Genomic DNA, 22494 nt, shown 5'->3' with positions numbered 1-22494 from the left:
TTGCCCTGCAGCTCTGTGTTTGACAGGGTGCGGCGCCCCAACCCCCCATCCCCCACAGGCCCTGCTCTGTGTGTGACAGGGTAGAGCCATAACCTCTCCATCAGCCCTGCCCTGAGTGTGACAGTGGCGGCGCCCCATCCCCCTGATCGGCCCTGCTCTGTGGGTGACAGAGGGTGGCGCCCCAACCCCCCTCCACGGTCCTTGCTCTGTGTGTGACAGGGTAGAGCCATAACCTCCCCATTGGCCCTGCCCTGAGTGTGAAAGGGTGCAGAGCCCCAACCCCCTGATCCGCCCTGCTCTGTGTGTGACAGGGGGCAGCACCCTAACCCCCTGATCGGCCCTGCTCTGTGCGTGACAGGGGGCAGCACCCCAACCCCCTGATTGGCCCTGTTCTGTGAGTGACAGGGGGCAGTGCCCCAACCACCTGATGGGCCCTGCTCTGTGAGTGACAGGGGGCAGCGCCCCAACCCCCTGATTGGCCCTGCTCTGTGAGTGACAGGGGGCAGCGCCCCAACCCCCTGATCGGCCCTGCTCTGTGTGTGAAAGGGGGTGGCGCTGCAACCTCCCCATTGACCCTGCCTTGAGTGTGACAGGGGGCGGTGCCCCAACCCCCCAATCAGCCATATCCTGAGCGTGACTGAGGGTGGCATCGCAACCTCCCAATCCGCCCTGCTCTGTGCATGACGGGGCGGTGGCCCAACTGCCCAATCGGCCCTGCTCTGAGCCTGACCAGGGGCTGCACCTAGGGATTGGGCGTGCCCTCTGCCACCTGGGAGCAAGCCTAAGCCAGCAGGTCGTTATCTTCCGAGGGGTCCCAGACTGCGAGAGGGCACAGGCTGGGCTGGGGGACCCCCCTTCCCCCCCGGGTGCACAAATTTTTGTGCACCGGGCCTCTAGTCCTATATAATAAAAGAGAAACATGCAAATTAACCATCCCTCTGCTACGCTCAAGCCACGCCTACCAGCCAATCAGGAGCGAGTATGCAAATTAACTCAACTAAGATGGCGGCGGCCATGGAGCTGGAGTGAGCAGGAGGCTTGGGTTGCCCCTGGCATTGGAGGAAGCCAAGCTTCCGCCTGCCCTGGCTGGCCATGGGCTACGCTCAAGGCTACAAAGTTTCAATTATAGAAGATAAATAAATCCCAGATACCTCCTTCCAGCCCACCAAAAAAAAAAAAAAAACAAGAAAGAAAGAAAAAAAAAGGAGAGGCTGGGAGCTTGGGTCGCCGGGGGATGAGGCCAGCCTGAAAATGGCCATCAGCCTCTCACCCAGGATAGCCAGATACCCTAGCAGGACCCCCACCCTGATCTGGGACACCCTTCAGGGCAAACCAGCTGGCCCCCACACACTGACCACCAGGGGGCACTCGCTCAATGCAGAAGCTGCCCCCTGGTGGTCAGTGCACTCCCACAGGGGGACCTCTGCTCAGCCACAAGCCAGGCTGCCAGCTGCCAGCACAGCGGTGGTGGCAGGAGCCTTTCCCACCTTCTCAGCAGTGCTAAGGATGTCCGACTGCAGCTTAGGCATGCTCCCTGCTGGCAAGTGGACAACCCCCAAGGGCTCCCGGGTTGCCAGAGGGATGTCTGACTGCCAGCTTAGGTCCGATCCCCTGAGGAGCGGGCCTAAGCCAGCAGGTGGACATCCCCTGAGGGGTCCCATGCTGTGAGAGGGCACAGGAAGGGCTGAGGGACCCCCCTCTCCCGAGTGCACACATTTTTGTGCACCGGGCCTCTAGTTTAATTATAAAATACATAATTTTAAACATCTTAATTCATTAAACAAGAATGAAAATGAGCTTTATCTTTTAATTATTCTATAGTATTAAACTATATCTTCTATTCTTAGACCATATTATTATTTGCTTTTCTGATGAATCCATCTTTAAAGATAATCTTAGTATAAATTTGTTCCCTATGATTTACCACAAAGTCAAATCTGCATTTTCCATGAAAGTTAAAGAAAAAGATATTTATAAATTATTTGACCAAAGGCTGCATCTACTGTTAGGATCAAAAGAAAATAAGAAAGAAAAAGTTAAGTTCAGGCCAGCTGGAAAGGTAGAGAAAAAGAGGACAGGAATTTCCACATGGCAGAAACTAAAAAAGAAAAACAGAATTTGAGTAAATTCCTCATACAAATAAATGAATAACAGAAGCAAACAATATTTATGGGATGAAAGAAAATTGCAACAAGTGCCAACTGAAGCTTCATAGATATCACAGACCGTAGGTAATTTGGGAAACAGAACACTCTGTCCCCAATGGCAGGGCAAGAAAAGATAAAGAGTCTGCAACCTGAACCCCTTGAAGCTCTATGCTCACCCTAGACTGGCTGCTCCCAGGCTTTGATTTGAGAAATACATGTGTGTCACTGCTATTGAGCACTGAGGTCACATGTACTGACCTTAAATCTAATTATTACACACTGAGCTATTCTGAAGCCATATATATATAAAAGTCTAAGCAACCGGCCAACCTGCCAACCAGCTGACCGGCCTATCAGCTGACCAGCTGACCGGCTGACCAGTCGGTAGCTATGATGTGCACTGATCACCAGGGGCAGACGCTCAACACAGGAGCTGCCGAGTGACAGCAACTTTGCAAAGTGCCCTCTTGCACTCTGGGACCCCTCAGGGGATGTTGGACTGCTGGTTTCGGCCCGATCCCCACAGGCAAGGCCGAGAGACCCCACCTGCTGGAGGGACCCTGCTCACACTGCAGGCGCCCTTCAAGCCCCAGCCCTGCCCCGGGTGAGGCTGGCAGGGGAGGGACCACTGGAGGTTGGCTCCAGGGAGTGTCCGCCCATCTCACCCAGTCCTGCCCTGCTGGCCACCTTCTAATTGATTTACTTTCAGTGTGCACAAATCCATGCACTGGGCCCCTAATATATATATATATATTAAACTTTATATATAATGTATAAAAAATAAAATTGCAACAGGAGAACTCACAACAAAACTATATTTTACATCCACGTCTGCTCATCAAAGTTCTAAAAAAAGATATGGAATGTGCATGAGTAGTTCAAAAATATCAATGGTATAAGAAACTTCTTATTGCAAGCCAGACAGGAATGTGTGAAATTCATGTGGCTGGTTTATTGCTTACTCCAGTATCATTTAAGTATAACTTTAAGTAGAACTTAAAGGACCCTCAGATTTACCTTTCTTATAAAGGTCTAATGGAAACCACAGGATTTATGTATTATTATTCCCCCATAACACATAAAGAGATAATAAAAATAAACAGGGACCTGGACACATGCCCCTGATATAAATGCAGCTTGCTATTCAACAGATAGTAAATGCCAAGTGAAACTAACCTGGACTCGATATTTAGTATTATCTTAAAGTAACATGTAAAAATAATGAAATAAAACACTGCAGTTAAAATATTTTATATGGGGCAATATAGCATAAAATGTAATAGCTCAAAAGGTAATATTTGTCAAAAAAATTTTAAATCTCTTGGTATCAAGAAAAAAACAGAATGTAATCTCAGTATAAATAATTGTGTCTTCAACTTTTATTACAACATTAAAAATTTCTATTTAGAGAGCAATCATAAAAGTGAGCCAGAATAGCAACAAGAAAATAATGCAAGAAAGTCATGCCTGCAACCTGCTTTCTATTTGCACTTTTGATGCCATGTAATTATGCACAATATTTTTGCAAGTATTCACTATTGTTTTAAACTAATATCACATGTAAAATGCATCCAGATAAGTTAGCTACTGTCAACAATTACTCATAGTTGAGCTACATAAGGAACAAGAGATTTTATATGCAATTCTTTGAATGATAGATTTTTAGGCAGAGCAGAATAAATTAACAATAAATAATTTGTCATACTTGATTTTTATATTTAGTAATGCTGTTACATCATAATTAGATGGTTTTTATCCCATAGAGTCCAATGAACATAAAATAGAGTCAATAAAACTACTCTAAAATTTTTCAGATTCCATGATAAATCTGTAAGAAAATGTAAGTAGCACCTGAAAATTATAAAGTTTCCATTGATGATGGATATTTGCAATATTATTGATTAAAGGTTCAGACATGTGATTAATCTAATGATCTGAATGGTCCCCTCCAAAATTGAGATTCTATTTTTCTCAATTTGGACAAGAAGAAAATTTGTATTTTTAAATATACTCTGACAGACTGAGCTCTAATACCTTACTTCACTGTTGTTTTTTAACAAAGCATTTCCATATATATATGATTTCCATATATATATGATTTGGAAAACAGCCATAAAACCAAAAGTAACCATAGCATTAATATTTAGACTCATTATCATTAATATTACATTATTTTCTAATTTCTAAATTTAGATGGTGTAAGACTTGACTGAATTTCTGCTAGCAATGCATCCTAATAAAACCTAATGTACGGAGCACCTGCTATGAGTAAAATACTTTTATACTTGCTGTCATTGAATCTGACCCACACAAGCACCCTGGGAGTTTCTGAGCTTGCATATATGAGCTTTATCTTAAAGATGCCCTCAGCATAAATTTCACAGAAGCACCTTCTTTTCCCTTTGACATTGATTCGGGCCCTCTCTGCACTAAACCCTTGCACTGCCTCTACCCTCTCCACTGTACCTGTCACTTGCTTCTGTAATATGCTCCCTAAACCACTATGTTCTTCCAACTATCCACTGATGGTAACAGACACCTACTCTCCCTTTCCCATACCCCTGTCAAAGGTGGTCTTTTCCCTTCCCCTAGCTTTTCTTAGTATTCACATCTAAAAGATCACCACACACATGGAGTTTCACTGAAGTGCAGGCTAATAAACAGCCCCATACTTAAGTCTTCTCAAAAATTCTTGCCACCATTTCTCCAAGAAAGATATACAAATGGCCAATAAGCAATGAAAAGATATGTGGCATCACTAGTCATTGGAGAAAGGCAAATCAACACTACCAGGAGATACTACTTTTTGCCCACAAAGATGCCAGAATCAAAAAGACTGAGAACACGTGTTCGCTAGGACACAGAGAAAGCAGTAATCTTGCACACTGCTGCTGGAAGTGCAAAATGGAGCAGTCATTTTGGAAAACAGTGGGAAGTTCCTCCAACAAGTAGACAATCACCATAGGACCCACTGCTAGAGATACAGCTAAGAGAAAAAAGACACTTCCCCACAAAACCCTGTACACAGATGTTCATAGCAACATTATCATAATAGTCAAAAGGTAGGAATGCAAATGTCCATCCAACAATGAGTGCATAAACAAAATGTGGTATCACCATACAATGAAATAAAGTACTGATATATGCTACAATATGGATGAACCTTGAAAATATTATACTTAGTAAAAAAAAAAAAAAAAGCCAGACATGAAAGATCACATGTTATATGATCCAATTTACATTAAATGTCCAGATAAGCTCACCTACAATGGCAAAAATAGATTAGTGGTTGCCAGGGAATTAGGAAAGAGGGATATAGGGGATGGAAGTAGTAGCAAAAGGTTTCTTTTTGAGGGGACGAAAATGTTCTAAACAATTAATTGTGCTGGGAGTTGCACATTTCTGTGAATATACTAAAATCCATTGAATTGTGCAACTTGAATGAATGAATTGCATTGTATATAAATTATATATCAAGAAAGTTGTGTGTTTTTTTTAAATTCTTGTTAGTGATGCCTATACAAGTGTTCTTCACTTACCTTTCGGGTATCCTATCATTCTGGTTTTTGACATTCTGGTTAATGAAAGACTTAACTGCAATGTCCACCAACGAGTCCTCCTGGATTAAATAAACTTTCAGACTACCAGGGCTGCCAGCAAAGCAGTCTTGGCATCAGTGTACTCAGAACGATAAGAAGAGGAATTCGATTGCCACCAGGACAGTATCTTTTGGGGTTGGATTCTGGCAGCAGTTCATGCAGAAGCATAGATCTGATAGCTGAGGGATACACCTCACTTAGAAACCCCATTCTCCATGGAGTTAACCTTCTGCACATCTTCCAGAGCCTCACAGCAGACAGGCCAGTTGTACAGCTCACCACACTCAGGTGTCTCGCTCCAAGTATTTATGGTTCTCCCAGTTAGAGGCAACTGACCAATCAGGAGTCATATTTACCATAAGTCTAGAAAAACAGTAGACGTCACTACCTTTATCTGTATCCTAGGGAAAGAGCTAGAAAGTTAAGGGTCAAATTCTCATACAAAAGAGCAAAGGCTTTTGCTAATCCTCCTTTAACATAGCATCTTAACATATAATAATTCTTTTAATTATCCAATCTTTGGTTTTCAAAATTCAGAGAAAAATATACATTGCTACTTAAAATATAGTTTTAAATGATTTCGGGAGTTTGAACATTTCATTAGGGATTCATTCACGTTTTCATTTGTTCAAAAATTGATTTATATAAGCCAGGTACAATATTAAGCACTGAAAATACTGTAATGAACAAGACAGAAATAGTACCTATCCTCACAGAATTTAAAATTTATCAGAAAAGCCTGGTCATACTGGCTCAGTTGTTAACTTATGAGCCAGGAGGTCATGGTTTGAATCCCAATCAGGGCACTTGCCCAGGTTTTGGGCTTGATCTCCAGTAGGGGGCATGCAGGAGGCAGCCGGTCAATGATTCTCTCTCATTGATGTTTCTATCTCTCTCTCCCTCTCCCTTCTTCTCTGGAAAAAAAAAATTATCAGAAGATATAAAAGAGGGACTAGTTAATAACTATATAGTTTAAAAAAAACCCTGATAAAGTGCAAAGTAATAATCATATTGAAGGACAATGAACACAGACTTGTGGCACAAGAAATAAGCATTATTCCCACTGAAAAAATAGGTAAAACATGCCGGTACTCAGTGGTTTATATGTATTTTAAATGCTTTATTTTTTTCTTAAGTGTAATATTAACTAATAGTTATAAATAGCAAATGTATGCATTTTAGTATATTTACATCACCTGGATTCTAAAATCATGTGAATTATAATAATTCCTTTTGAAGGAACATTTACTTCCCATCCTTCTATTTATATAGTGAGACTTTGAGAGAAGAAAGTGAGTCTTCTGCCCTTCTAGGTTCTCTCAGAGCTGCCATCCCATAGAGGGATGGTTCCAATCTAGACCCCCATTAAGGAGTTTTACCGGTTAGGCTCTGCTCTGCCAAAGGTACATAAATGTCTACAATTTGGTGGGGCGGATGGGAAAAAAAAAGAAGCAGAAGAAGGTTCAATTTAAGGAAGCACCAGGAAGTTGATGTGTCATGCTACAACCACCGATTTTGATTATATCAATAATAAAATTGATATTTTGATTTCTACCTTCTGGATCTAATATCTATTTCTCAATTCAGAATTTGGAAAGTAAAGAAAAAGATGTTATATATTAACCTTCAAAATAGCAGCACTAAATTACTCTAAATTTAGGGCAACAATTATCTGTAATTTCACTCTGAATAGCATAATGTCATGTTTGTTCCCCAGAAAACAAATGCTGAGCTTTGCCTGCATGGCTTTTCCCGCTCTGAGAACAACACCTGGACAAGTGAAGGGAGGAGAATTGGGTAGAGAGAACAGCTGACTTCAATGCAACTGCCTGCCAATCCCAAGGCGGGGAGCTTTGAAAGCCCATCAGAGTTGACAATGGAGGTAAGTGGGCTGCTGGCAATGTACCCTCACATAGACCAGAAACTGGACCAGAAAACAGGCTGCCTCCAGAGATGGAGTTTAAGCTTGGAAGTAGCCGTTCCCTTTGAGCAAAATAATTTATGAGAGAGGCTCAACTATGGCTCATCCACAGGCAACACTCTAGTAAGTTAGGGAATGAGTGTCTCAGTCCTAAAGAGGGGGATCTGGGGGTACACCACAGCATCAACAATATGTGTACGCACAACATTTACAATGGCCGCCAGCCCTGGCCAGAGTGGCTCAGTTGGTTGGAGCGTTGTTTCCTACACTATAAGGTTGCAGGTTTGATCCTGGTCAGGGTGCATACCCAGGTTACAGGTTCGTGCATGAGGCAACCAATCAATGTTTCTCTCTCTCTCTCTCTCTCTCTCTCTCTCTCTCTCTCATCTCCCTTTCTCTATAATGAATTTTTTAAAATTAAAAATCTCTTTATATAAAGAGCCAGGGACCATCGCAACTGAATGGAAGACCAAACAGGCTGAGTGGGGCGACAAGGCCGGCAGGGGGGTTAGTGAGGGACGACCAAACAACTGAACAGCAGGCTGTGTGGGGCGACCAGACCAGCGGGAGTGGGGCAGGGGGGGGCAGTGAGGGGCAACCAAACAACTGACCAGCAGGCTGCGTGGGGCAACCAGGCCAGCAGGGGGGTTAGTGAGGGATGACCAAATGACTGAACAGCAGGCTGTGAGGGGTAACCAGGATGGCGAAGAGGAGGCAGTTGGAGGTGACCAGGTTGGCAGGGGGTTGCAGTTAAGGGCGATCAGGCCGGCAGAGGGGGGCAGTCAGAGGCAACCAGGTTGGCAGGGGAGCAGTTTGGGGTGACCAGGTTGGCGGGGGGGGGGCAGTTGGGGGTGACTAGGCTGGTAGGCAGAGGCAGTTAGGGGTGATCAGGCTAGCAGGGGGTCCAGTAGGGGCGATCAGGCAGGCAGGCAGGTGAGCAGTTAGGAGCCAGCAGTCCCAAATTGTGAGAGGGATGTCTGACTGCCGGTTCAGGCCCGATCCTCCGGATCGGGCCTGAACCGGCAGTCAGACATCCCCCAAGGGGTCTTGGATTGGAAAGGGTGAAGGCTGGGCTGAGGGCCCCCACCCCCATGCATGAATTTCGTGCACTGGGCCTCTTGTAAATAAATAATAAAATGGGCTACTATAAGATCATCCAATTAAGTAACCATATTATCCAAAATGACTAGCTATGATTCAAAAATATAACAAATAAGTCATGGCAATATAATGCACAGTGTGGTGACTATAGTTAATAGTACTGTATTGTCTATTTGAAAGTTGCTAAGAGTAGATCATAAAAGGCCTCATCGCAACAGAAATATTTTTTGGAATTGTATAATAACAAATGTTAACTAGATAGTCATTGTGCAATAGATACAAATATTAAATTATTATGCTGTACAGCTCAAACTAATATATTATGTAAATTATACCTAAATAAAAATAAATAAAATGAAAATATAGTATTATTCTAAACAGTAACAAAATAATGATAATAATGTGAGTCCATAAGCTAATATTGGTTATTGTCAACTAAAAAAAAAAAAACTCTACCATAAAGTCAGTAAGCATAAATTGTACTGTGATAACTGAGGTTCTTCCTGATAATTACTTTCCTATAGGTATGTTCAAGCAAGCAGATATTCCCACTGATAGCCATATTTACATAGGCATACCTTTCTTTGAAAATCCTATCTAATAAAAGACAAATAGGGTAATTAACCGTACCTCCGATATGCTTCCTATTGGCTAATCAGGACGATATGCAAATTAACTGCCAACCAAGATGGCAGTTAACCGCCAACAAAGATGTCGGCTAAATAGCATACTGCAGGCAGGGGGGGACAGTGCCATCCCGCCTGCCCCGCTGCCATCCGGGCCTGCTATCTTCGACCCTGGCGGCAGGCGGCCCGGATGGGACCCGACCCAGGACTGGCGGGTGGTACCACATTGATCTGCCCCCGGCCATGCCCACAAATGGCCCTCCCGCACCGATCTGCCACCAGCCACGCCCACAAATGGCCCTCCCAAGGGGATCCGAGGCTGGCGGGTGCTAATGCACCAATCCTCGACCGGCCACACCCACAAACAGCCCTCCTGCGGGGATCCCGGGTTGGCGGGTGCTAATGCACCGATCCACCACTGGCCATGCCCACAAACGGCCCTCCCAAGGGGATCCGAGGCTGGCAGGTGCTAATGCACCGATCTACCAACAGGCACACCCGGGCCGCCTTTGCTCTACACAAACTATGCAGCTAGGAGAGGGGAGTGGGGCTGCTGGGAGCAGGGCGGGAACTGCCTGGGGTTTGCGTCAGGCAGCCCAGAGCAGAGTGCGAACTATCCTGACTGGTAGCTGCTTGCTTATTCACTTACTTGCTCATTCATTCACTCATTCACTCACTCAGCAAACCCTCTCAGGTCCCTGGCACCAGGCCAGGCACTGAAGTTGAAGCAGGATAAGACAGAGCTATGTCCTCAAGATGTTAGTAATTCAGTATGCAGCCAGAAGAGGGGCGCCAGGTGCTGGGAGCAGGGTGGGAACTTTCCCGGGGTGGGCTTCAGGCAGCCGGGAGTGGGGCTGGAACTTCTGCTGTGTTCCCGCTCCATAGCTGCTTGCTCATTCACTTACTCGTTCATTCATTCACTCATTCACTCACTCATTATTCACTCACTCACTCAGCAAACCCTCTCAGGTCCCTGGCACCAGGCCAGGCACTGAAGGTGAAGCAGGATAAGACAGAGCTATGTCCTCAAGATGTTAGTAATTCAGTAGGGTGAAGCAGGCACATGAACGAGGCAGTTGTATGCACAGATGCAGTGTACTGGGTTCGGTGAGGGCTGTAACTAACGCCGACTTTGTTCTCTTAATAAAATGGGGCCTCGGGAGCCAGGCCGCCCCAAGCCTGTAGGCCTGTGCCTAGGCCAGGAGTGGCCGGGGTTCCGGAACATGACAGAAGGTGCAGGTCAGGCTGAGGGGTCTGGCCCCACCCCTCACCCTCACCCCCGAGTGCACAAATTTTTGTGCACCGGGCTACTAGTAAAATATAAAGAGGCTGAATATAAATGTTTCACAGCAGAAAACATAGAAGTTCTACCTCAATTATTTATTCTTATTCACCTCTCCACTTCCCAAGATCGCTCCTTTCCATTTAAGGAAATCTCCATTCCAATTGAGAAAATATACATACCAGAATATATTAATGATTTGTTTAATCCAACCTCCCTTTGTGTATGTCATACTTCACATCAAAATGCCTTTTGTTTTTCTCCTATCTTCCATTATCTCTGATTAACCTTGTTTCTTCTGTTTGATTATATATTGTTTAAAGAAAATAGACATTCCTGCTATATTAAGAACTATTTTCTATCAATGATAGGCTCACCCACTACAATCATCTTTTTTAAACCATTAGTGTTGAAAATCATTCTAAATATAGAAGTAGAGTTTTCATCCTTAGTAATTCCCATTGCACATTTACACTTTATATTTCAGATAAGTGATTATTTAACAGTCTGAGAGGTAAAAATAAACTTGTGTCAAGCTCACTGCCAAGTCTAAATCAATCATAAGTCAAAAGAAAGGCCCTGTGAAATTATCATGTTAGTCAATATGGAAATGGTAATAGTTTGCTTTCAGTTTTTCAGAGATTTTTCTTGTAAGTAAAACAAGATATGACAGAACAAAATGGTACTTATTGACGGTGAACTTCATACAGACTCACTGGGCTAGGAGATGGAGGTCAAATGATTTACAATACTCAAATTTGGCTATGCTTTATAATTTCTAGGTTAAAAAGATAAAGTATAGCAGCCATTAGCCTAGAATGCTTGCTTTTTATATAGTAATGCTTTTTTCCCCTCATATAGTAATTTTATTTTTATTTTTTTAGGAACTGCCATATTGTTTTCCATGATGGCTACACCGTGTTTTCTTTCTTTTATTTTAATTTTTAATGCCAGTTTATATCCTATTCTGTATTAGTTTCAGGTGTGCAGCATAGTTGTTAGACAATCAAATACTTTCCCACCAAATGTCTTCACATCCTCACCAACACTTGTTACTTTGTTTTTGTTTCTACTCTTCAAAAAAATCGAATTTATTGGGGTGACATTGGTTAATAAAATTATACAGGTTTCAGGTATACAGTTTTACAATGCACCATCAGTATCTTGTAGGGTGTGCTTACCACCGCAGTTGAAGTATTCTTCCATCACCATTTTCCCCCCTTTACCTTTTTGTACTTTCCCTCATCCCCCTTCCCCTCTGGCAATCACCATACTGTTGTCTGTGTCTATGAGTCTTTCTTTTTTTTCTTTGCTTAATCCCTTAAAATGTCCACCCTAACATCTCAGATTAGGTATGAATTCAGCACTCAATAAAAAATCTCTTATGGCTTTGATGGTACCAAAAGGGGGAAAAACCAAAAACACTCTATGACTGGTTAATAATAACTGATAGACAGAAAGAGATATCCACTCATCGCTGAGCCATGGTCATCAGGCCAAGGCACAAGAGCATCCTGACCCTGAACGCATAGAGAAAGACAGGGGAAAGGATGGAAACAAGGAGAGAAAAACAGAATAATTTAGTAATTTCCCTCGTGCATTTTACTTGGCAGGAAATTATTTAACAAAGGTTAAAATGTATTGAAATGTATATTCCCTCTCCTTCCTCCTCCCTCTCCCTTGTGTGTATGTGTGTGTGTGTGTGTGTTGCGCGCGTGCGCATGAGGGGGGGAGAAAAAAAGAGGGAGAGAGAGAGAGAGAGAGAGAGAGAGAGAGAGAGAGGAAGGGAAGGGAAGGGAAGGGAAGGGAAGGGAAGGGAAGGGAAGGGAAGGGAAGGGAAGGGAAGGGAAGGGAAGGGAAGGGAAGGGAAGGGAAGGGAAGGGAAGGGAAGGGAAGGGAAAGAGAGAAGAGAATCAGACTTAAATTGGGAGGGTCAGTTCCTGAAGTTGAGGGGGAAACCATGTCTCATTTCTCTCTGTATCTTCCATACCAAGTACTTAATAAATCATTGAATGGAAAGTTCCTAATATAAACACATAGTGGGGTGATTATACTTTTTCCCCTTAAAGTGGAGTGTCTTTAGTTAAATTCTATGCTAGTTCCATGTTAGCGATTACACTCACTTTTATATATATCAACCTTTATTTCTTATGTCAGTTCAATTGCACCAACCTGAGGGGTGAGAATAACAGGGAGTTGGGTGGGTTTGTTTTTTTGTTTCTTTGTCCTGTTCCCTCCATCATTTCTGCATTTCTACCAGGATGACCCAAACATGGAGTAGCCATTTGAAAGTAATTGACATTGACAAATATTAATATGAGTAATATGAGTAAGATCAATTTTAGGTTTTGCAGTTATCATGGCCTGGGTTTTTAGAGCTACCGATATTTATATTCAAGAAACATGTAAAGCCCGGCTGGCGTGGCCCAGTGGTTGGGCGTCGACCTATGAACCAGGAGGTCACAGTTTGAGTCCCAGTCAGGGCACATACCCGGGTTGTGAGCTCCATTCCCAGTAGGGGTCATGTAGGAGGCATCTGATCAATGATTCTCATCATTGATGTTTCTATCTCTCTCTCCCTCTCTCTTCCTCTCTGAAATCAATAAAAATATATATTTCTTAAATGTAAAGATTTAAATCTACCAATGATCTTTCAAAATATGAATCCAATCATCCCCATCCCTTTGCCTCTAAGAAATAATAAAATCCTTAACCCAGTGGTTCTCAACCTTCCTAATGCCGCAACCCTTTAATACAGTTCCTCATGTTGTGGTGACCCCCAACCATAAAATTATTTTCGTTGCTACTTCATAACTGTAATTTTGCTACGGTTATGAATCATAATGTAAATATCTGATATGCAGGATGTATTTAGGCGACCCCTGTGAAAGGGTTGTTCGACCCCCAAAGGGGTCGAGAGCCACAGGTTGAGAACCACTGCAAATTCCTTGATTCTCAGTTTTATCTCCAGGTCCACGAGCAGGATCCTAGTGATATTCATCTGTGCAAGGTCACTGCCTACCACAGACACTGCTTCCTAAAGGTACTCAATGAATATTTGTTGTCAAAGGAATGAAATTTATGACAAATCAAGGCATCATTAAATATCTATAATAATAAAAGCATAATATGCTAATTAGACCAGACAGCCGAACAAACTTCAGGACGTCCTTCCAGACGACCTTCTGGACGAAGCCAGGGCTGCAAGGGCCGAGCTCCTTGCATGAATTTCATTCATTGGGCCTCTAATAAATCATATAATGTCATATCTACATTTAACCATTTTTGTTGCTTAATTATGAGAATTTTAAGACCAGCTCACATGGTTTGAATTTAGCCATTTCAAAAACCAATGACTATATGAAAATAAAAAGAAGCTTCTAATATATAGGGGGAAACCTGAGAGATAATCTTATTTACATAATAATGAGGACAAATAAAAGAATAATTTTTAAACTAAACATAAAAAGTTAAACATAAATTAGATAGAAATAATACTTAGATCATGTGTTCAATTAAAACAATAGTTAAAAATATGGTCTAATTTTTAAATGTCAAATTCACAGATAGAATGCATAATATAAAAATTCTAATCAAGGTAAGTGTTTTAGGAACTATATTATAACACAGTTTAAATAGCAAAATAGAATTCAGATTAGTGTTCAGTAAAATAATTTCAAGTATGTAAAGACTGTCTGTTCATAATATAATTTTAGAAATTAGTGTAAATCATCCTAAATTCTCGATAATTAAGCATGTTTTAAATGTCTTTGTGTTGAAATGTTCTATAAATACACTACCAATAAAGCATTTTAAAGTCATACCTGCAAAAGAGTTGTTCTATGGAACTTCAGTGCCCCCTTCTGGTGAATTTTAGCAAAGCATCCTGAACAGTAATCTTCTCCACACTCAAGACATACCTTAAAGATATTTAATTTAAAAAAACACACAAAACAAACAAAATCACAATCTTATAATATGACTTTGATAAAATGTTTGTGTAGAGATGTTATTGCTATTATATTTATTTCTTCCATTACACACCTATAGTGAAGTCCAAGGGAAACTGGGACAACCATTTGTCCCAGTTAAGATTTAACTCAGAAAAACTAATTTGTAAACAAATTACTCTCATATCAAAATCACTATACTAGCTAGAATGTTTTATATGTGTGTGAGATGAATGTATGTATGTGACATTTTTTTAATAAATAATAAAATAGTAGGCAGCATCAGGTCAAACTTCTTGACCTGGTAAAAACTACACAGCACTATCTCTGGGTGAAGACTGCTGCAGTGTTCGTTCTTTTATCTTTCTCTATGGATTAACAGTGTACACTTAGTTTCAAACGGTATGCATACAATTTGCCTCTAAAAGGCCCCATGCACTTCCTTGAGTGTACTCTTTCACTGATGCTTCTCCAAATATGGTTTTTAAAGTATTTTTAGAAGATTCCTCAAACAAAATTATTTTTAAAAATATGGATAGAACTGCCTCAAAATGTCAGCAACGTTTATGACTGGTGAAATGATTATGGACAAGCATACATTTATCTTTCAAATTCTTTACGTGTTAAAATGTAATTTTTAAGTTTAGGGATAAATTGAAAAATGTGAGGTACTTGTATCTATAATGGTACCAAGCAAGACTGAAAGTGAAGAGAAAAGAAAATGGAATTTTTACTGAAATTGAAAGTACTACCATGCAGTTGTACAGTCATTTCAACACTCTTACCACTATGTCAAAAAGCAGTGAAAATGGCTAGAATACCTCATGTCCTTGAGTCGGCCCAGGTTAAGAACTACTGGTAGTGCAAATAAGAAATCATGACAAGATGGTTCCAGAAATTATGTCAAGGAGCTCACTGTCCCTTTGACTCTCTTTCATGTCCTCCCTTTATGGTGCCCTCCAACATTCTCCCCCTCCTTGCTCTTTCCCTTATCAGGGAACTGTAAGCCTAAAGCATTTGGGGCAGACTGGGGAGAGGTGGACCAAGCTCTTCTGCCTTGTACTGGCCAATGATGGGCTGAAATGTGCAATATAGTGATGCTTCTCAAACTGTAACGGGCACATGGATGACCTGGGATTTTGTTGCAATGCAGACTCTGGTTCAAGAATTCTGAAATGCCACCTGAGATGCTGTATTCTAACAGGCTCCCAGGTGATACCAAGCTCTCCGCTGCATGCACTGAATAATAAGGCACTAGAATGTATAAAACATAGGAAAGTAGACTAAGCTCTTATTAAAAATTCAATAGACAGTTTATGTCCATTTTTTAAAAATTGTATTATAAGTCCCCATATGACATAGTTACCTACAATAATGTAGACAGATTTATCAGATATAAAATGACTAGGCCAACACTACAAAAAGGTTAAAAGAGTAAGAAATATGTAACTATAATGAAACTAAAAAGAAAGGCTAGAATCAAGAACAATATTCACAATGTTTAGTGAGCATTTGCTCACTGTTCTAAGGGCTTTCCACGTTTCATCTCATTTAATCCTCATAACAACTCTCTAAACCAGGGGTCCTCAAACTACAGCCCGCGGGCCACATGCAAATACAAATATTGTATTTGTTCCCGTTTTGTTTTTTGACTTCAAAATAACATATGTGCAGTGTGCATAGGAATTTGTTCATAGTTTTTTTTTAAACTATAGTCGGCCCTCCAACGGTCTGAGGGACAGTGAACTGGCGCCCTGTTTAAAAAGTTTGAGGACCCCTGCTCCAAAGTGACAATGACCATTGTCTCTCCAATGTGAAGGTGATTAAGAACACAACGATTAAGAATTTGTCAAGTAGCATAATTAATAGAGCCAGAATTTCAACCCCACATTCTGGCTCAAAGCTTAAGCTTTTAAGCACAGTCCACCTTACTAATCATTAAGTCAATTATTATCATTGATTGCAATACTACTCATTTATTTAAAAAACGATAAAACCTGCAATCAAATAAAAGCCAATATTTTTAAATGTCTGCATGTTCAGACAATGTGAATACTTAATGCCACAGATCTGAGCATTTAAAATAGCTAAGATGGGAACTTTTAAATTATGATAATTTTTTTAAGTTCATGAAATTGACACCAATGGAAAGTTAGAGAGCTGTCAGAAAGCATTATTTTGGAGGCTTTTTTAAGTTCGCTTTAGAACTTTTAAGGAAAGAAAGAATAAATGTCTTTGGGGGAGAAAGGAAGACTTGCACATAAATGTACACAGCAGCCACAGACCTAATGGGGGAAAAAACAGAAACAACCTAAATGTCATTCACGGGAACAAACAAATAAATCTTGGTATCTCTATACTATGGAATACTGGTCAGTAATACAAATGAACAAACTACTGATAAATGTAACATGAATGAATCTCCACATGGAGCAAAACTTACACACACAAACAAATATTTATATACACAGGGGTGAGCAAAAGTAGGTTAATAATAAATAAATAAATATATAATAATAGAAGAATAAACTCTGTGTGTTGTTTACTCACACCTGTAAACCTCCTTAGCCCACCCCTGTGTATATACCTTCTAATTCCATTTACATGAAGTTCAAGAACAGGCACTACGAAGTGTAAGGTGCTAAACATCACAACAGTGGTTGCCTTTGCGGTGGGGATGAATTGGAAAAGGCAAAGGAAACCTGCGAGGGTATTCTGTTATCTGGCTGGGATTGCAGGCCTTTATAGGAAGGCATCTAGTTACACATTTAAGATCTTTCCACTTCGCAGTAAGTAAAATATGCCTCAATTAAAAGAGAGGAAGAGAGAGAGAGAACGAGAGGAGAGAATATGATGACAGCAAGTTAACAAATTCTTCAAATGTTACCAAAAGGGGCACAGAGGGAGATGTGGGGGTCAAAGGAGGATGTCTGCTGCAGTTTTGGTTTGGGTTGTAGGTGGAAGATACTGTAGTGTGTGCGTGTGTGCGTGTGTGTGTGTGTGCGTGTGTGTGTGTGTGTGTGCGCGCGCGCGCACGCGCTGAACCAAGGCAGAGAGGGCAAGTTCAAGTAGTGCCTCACCGGGGAGTGAGAGGCGTCATCTCAGTGCCCTGTGGGCCTCCCCCAGCAGCAGGCACACTCATTCTAAGGTGCACAGCGTGCACACTTCACAGTAAGAGTCACAGAGGAAAAGTATGTCGCTACCAAAGCAGGGCAAGTATCTGAGACCACGTGTAAGTTCTATTCCCATATCTCAGTAGAGTGTACGTACCAGCAGAGCGGCTTTGTTCTCACACTGTCCACAAACCTTCCCTCTTATCTTGGGCTTCTCTCTTTCAGAAAAATTTGCCATTTGATAATTAAGAGCTTGTCTCACTGGCTCTGGAAGAAAAAAAAGTCAGACTAATCACTTTCCGATATGATGTTTAGATTTCCAAATGATCAAGTAATTAATGAAACTATGCATATTTCTAAATTATCAAATACTGTTTAAATACTAGTTTGCCAATAAGCATGGCATGTAGCCAAGCCTAATCCTCCCAGTAGGCTGAGGAGCCCACCGTCCCCTTCCTGTGACCATAGGGCCACACATATTCAGCCATATCCACTCTGCTTAAAATTCACTTAAACTGGGCATGTACATTATAGAATGTAGTAAGTGTTAAAAACTATGTTCTTGCCTGACCGGTGTGGCTTAGTGGTTGAGCGTAGACCTATGAACCAGGAGGTCACGGTTCAATTCCAGGTCAGGGCACATGCCTGGGTTGCAGGCTTGATCCCAGTGTGGGGCGTGCAGGAGGCAGCCAATCAATGACTTTCTCTCATCATTGATTGTTTCCCTCTCTCTCTCCCTCTCCGTTCCTCTCTGAAATCAATAAAAATATATATATTTTAAAAACACACACTAAAAAACTATGCTCTTGATAGAATACCTGTGGCATTCTGTCACAGCTCCAGATCAAACTGAAGCCCACACAGAACATCTATACTAAACGTTATACATTTCTAGAACTTGTTCTGCCAAATCATCTTAGCCATTCAAATCAAATGTGCTTGTCCTCTATTAAAAAGTCTTACTTTATTTGGAATTATTATATATTCAATATTGATTTAGGTTTTTGTTGTCAAAATATATTAAAATATAAATGAATTTTTCAATATTTCCTTAATTTCCTAGAGTAAAATTTTAATTTATAATTTATACTGCCAAATTATTATCCTAGTTAAAAGATTACATTAATAAACTTTAAGGACCAGTGCTATGAAAGTCCTCACTATGAAAAATGCTATATTATAATCATATTCTAAGTTGATATTCTTTGTAAATAAACTAATCCCCCCTCCACTACAAACAAACATAAGTAAAATGTATTTTGAGTATCAAAGGTAGAGAGTCATCATTTGAGGGTTTAAAATCTTTATATTGCATAAACAATTCTAGCACTTTAATTTTCTATGTAATTCAAATGTAAAAGAAATTATATCTGTAGCAACTAATAATAAAATGGTAAACTGTTTACCTTGAAGCTTCTCCTTCAGTAATTTTAATCTCACTTTTCCAGGAGAAAGCTATATCAATGAAATAGATACTATTTGTTAGGTATACATTCTCTTATTCAAAGAAAGTTTAAGTCCTTACCAAAAATACCAGAAAGTTATAAAATTTTGGTGCATCTTGAACAAAAAAAATGTTTTGAAAGAATAATATAAAATTAATAGATCCTCATTAAAGCATAAGTAGACCTTGTAATTAAGTTGATACAAATTTATAAAAAAGAAAATAAATTTTGGAACTACATAAAAACAGTCTTTTAAAACACCATAAATTATTAATGAGACTAAATTATCTTATGTTAAACAAATATCATTATATATCATCAAATGATTTTAGGAAATCACTGCTATTCAAGTATTATAAAAGCTTTTCTAGCTCTGATCTTTCTAAAAGACACAAAGTCTAATATTTGCATAGACTGGATCTAAACTGAATTATGACTGAGCTACTCTGCTTATATACTGTAGGAGCCAATATTATTATCTTATTTGACCAATTTAGAGAACCACATATTTAAGCATCATAAGCTTAACCTCCAAATGTATTATTTGTGATCCTTGACTTTCCCAATTGTAGGGGGGAAAAAAGGGTAAATAAGACTAACTGCTAGGTATTTCAGATTAATATTCTCTTAAAATCCTGGGATCTTAAGACTTAACTATATAACACAGACTGGCCAATTGCACATACTTGCCTTGGGCATTAAAACAAACATTGGAAGTACACAGGAAAACATGGAGGAGCGTGCACAGCTACACAGACAGTGTCAGTTCATGCCTACTCTTCAATTTGCAATTTGCAAACTCAATTGCCCAATTTGTACATGAGAACATGGGAACAATGGTTGCCTCTATGTCGATGGCTGTACCAACCAACCACAGACATGTGAAAATTTAGGCCTAATTATTCTCAGTGAAGCTAGTGGTTTTGCTTCAAAAGGGCATTTGTTATTCACGTTCTTTAAGTAGCTACTCAGATGCTATGTACCAACACAGCAAAAGAGAAAATGGGATTGAAATAATTAATTCTTAGTGAATACAACTTATATTTATAAACTTTTAATATTATAAAAGTGACAGATAAATTAATCTCAGGTTTATAACCAAAGTATCCAATATTTCTACCTTAATGATATGTCAGAATTGTAGCATGATCAATGTGGTTACAGGCTACCTGGGCAGAGGATTTGCCAAAGCAAACCAAAGCTGTTATTAGGGATAGTTTATCCTTTGTTTTTAGTATGGTAAAGAATATTTTTCTGCTCTATAATTTGGTCATACTAATTTCAAATGACTCAAACTGAATAAAAAATATTTCAATGAAATATTTTTCTAGCTGCTATTTTCAGGCAAATAGAATTTCCTCCTAAGATTGATTTTTTAAAATATATTTTTATTGATTTTAGAGAGAGAGGGAGAGAAACATTGATGCGGGAGAGAAATGTCAATCGTTTGCCTCCTGTATGCACCCCAACTGGGGATGGAACCCACAACCTGGGCATTTCCCCTGACTGGGAATCAAATTGGTGACCTTTTTGTGCATGGGGCGATGCTCTACCAACTGAGCCACATTGGCCAGGGCTTCCTAAGTCTGGTTTTTATCTATTTGAGGAAGCATTGAGGGTGGAGTAGGGCTGGACTAGCGATACCCACACACACACACACACACACACACACACACACACACACACACATTCATATATGCACATGCATACACATATATATAACTATATGTATATGCATATATATGTATATCTAAATAACTGAAATTCAATACAATAAAGCCTATGCCTTATTAACCCACTTACCTTCCACCAGCAGATGTTGAAGAGGTGCCATCAGGGATCAGGGCAGTTTAGTGGCTCTACCACACAGACATGCCAGGTGGACAATTGGGGTCAGACTGTGCTGTCATCAATGGCCTCCCTGGCATTCGCAGATGCCTCCAAACTCCCTTCAATGCCCTCATCTGCCATGCTGGGCCCACAATCCTCCCACAAGCCACCTTTACACATATTCTTAACCCAATTAGCTATTTGACCTTTGCCATTCTCTACTGTTTGTCCTTCTAAGCTCCTCTGCTATTCCATGGAGCCCTTATGAGAGAGTCATTTAACTATCTTATGCTTTAAATCTTTCAAAAAATCTCTCTTCCAAAAGTTCACAGTATCTGGACTCACCTTTCCTCTGACACAACCTCCTCCACAGAACTTTCCGGAGGAACTAGGTACATTTCTACTCCCTTTCACTCACCAGAAGAAAAGTGTTTTTTTCCCTGTTTGCTCCTTAGTGCTGTCATCATTCTGCCTCTACTAAAAGTTCTCCCCACCCACTTACTGCCTTTATTAATATCTAGGATCTCTGTCCACCAGAATATCAGCAATCTGCCCAGTATTTCTCTCCATCATATTTCTGGGTGATGATCGAGGAGACTACAATATCATGTTCAACTGACATCCTAAAGCTGAAACCCTCCAACATACTGACAAGTATGAGCATCTAAATGTGTCTTTGACCATTATGACCAAACCTTGAACTTAAGTGGCAATCCGTATGGCTGATCCTTCAAACTCAGAGTTCCGCAGTGCTAACCACGATCACCTTACCTCCTTCCTCTTAACCCCCATACCTGCCTACCTCTGTGATGACATAATACTAATTGGGTCCCTTATAAATCCATGCTGAACAACCCCAGTGAGCTCTTATGGCTCTTCAGTAATCCATGTATTCATTTGCTGCTAACCCTCATTCAAGAGTCCCACAGTGGATACTCCAAACCTTCTCCATTCCAAAAAAAATAAATTCACCCCATTTCCCTTCCTTAATCTGAGCAGATGATCTTACCTTCAAAATTACTAAGAACGCTGAGGTCTTCCCAGGCAGAGTGTTCCACAGCTTCCTCTGCCTCACCCCCTTGTCAAACAAAACCTCTAAAATGTTACCTTTACCGCCACCTGTTTGCCCTTCCATCTTTCTGGTCTCAGAAAAAAATGCATTCTTCTTCCCTTACTGAGCTGCCTCTTCAAAGATAACACTCCCCAGAAACTGGCACTCCCCTCATTTGCATCTTTGATCTTTACTCCATTTTGTGAATCCATCTCTCAACTACAAACTAACTCATCTCTACATCTAATAATGACCCGATCATCAACCCAAATTCAGTGTTTCTTGAAATCCTCATTCCCCATAAATAGACATTTCAATGTGATTTTCAGTTGATGTTACAATTGGTTTCACACCTAGTATCTCACACATTACTAAAGACTCTGCGAAGTAATTAACAACTATCATTACGCATGTTTACAAACATAGTGA

At 40.6% G+C, this 22494-nt stretch overlaps 1 protein-coding gene across 6 annotated transcripts in view; it reads right to left on the bottom strand.

Moving 5' to 3' along the window:
• ZBBX (zinc finger B-box domain containing) overlaps nt 1-22494 on the bottom strand; it is a 105914-nt gene that overhangs the window by 67141 nt on the left and 16279 nt on the right. For all 6 annotated transcript variants that reach the window (XM_070403637.1, XM_070403641.1, XM_070403642.1 and 3 more), the window contains 3 exons: nt 19146-19194; nt 17897-18006; nt 14501-14596 (listed from right to left, as the gene is read on the bottom strand). In XM_070403637.1, coding sequence (XP_070259738.1) covers nt 14501-14596; nt 17897-18006; nt 19146-19194 — 255 coding nt within the window. The remainder of the gene's footprint in view (nt 1-14500; nt 14597-17896; nt 18007-19145; nt 19195-22494) is intronic.

Source organism: Myotis yumanensis, unplaced genomic scaffold (genome assembly GCF_028538775.1).
Source record: "Myotis yumanensis isolate MYYU_CA2020_CCGP unplaced genomic scaffold, mMyoYum1.0.hap1 SCAF_2, whole genome shotgun sequence".
Lineage (NCBI taxonomy): Eukaryota > Metazoa > Chordata > Mammalia > Chiroptera > Vespertilionidae > Myotis > Myotis yumanensis.
Note: the sequence above shows the minus strand (reverse complement) of the source record. Positions and strands in the feature narration are given on the sequence as shown.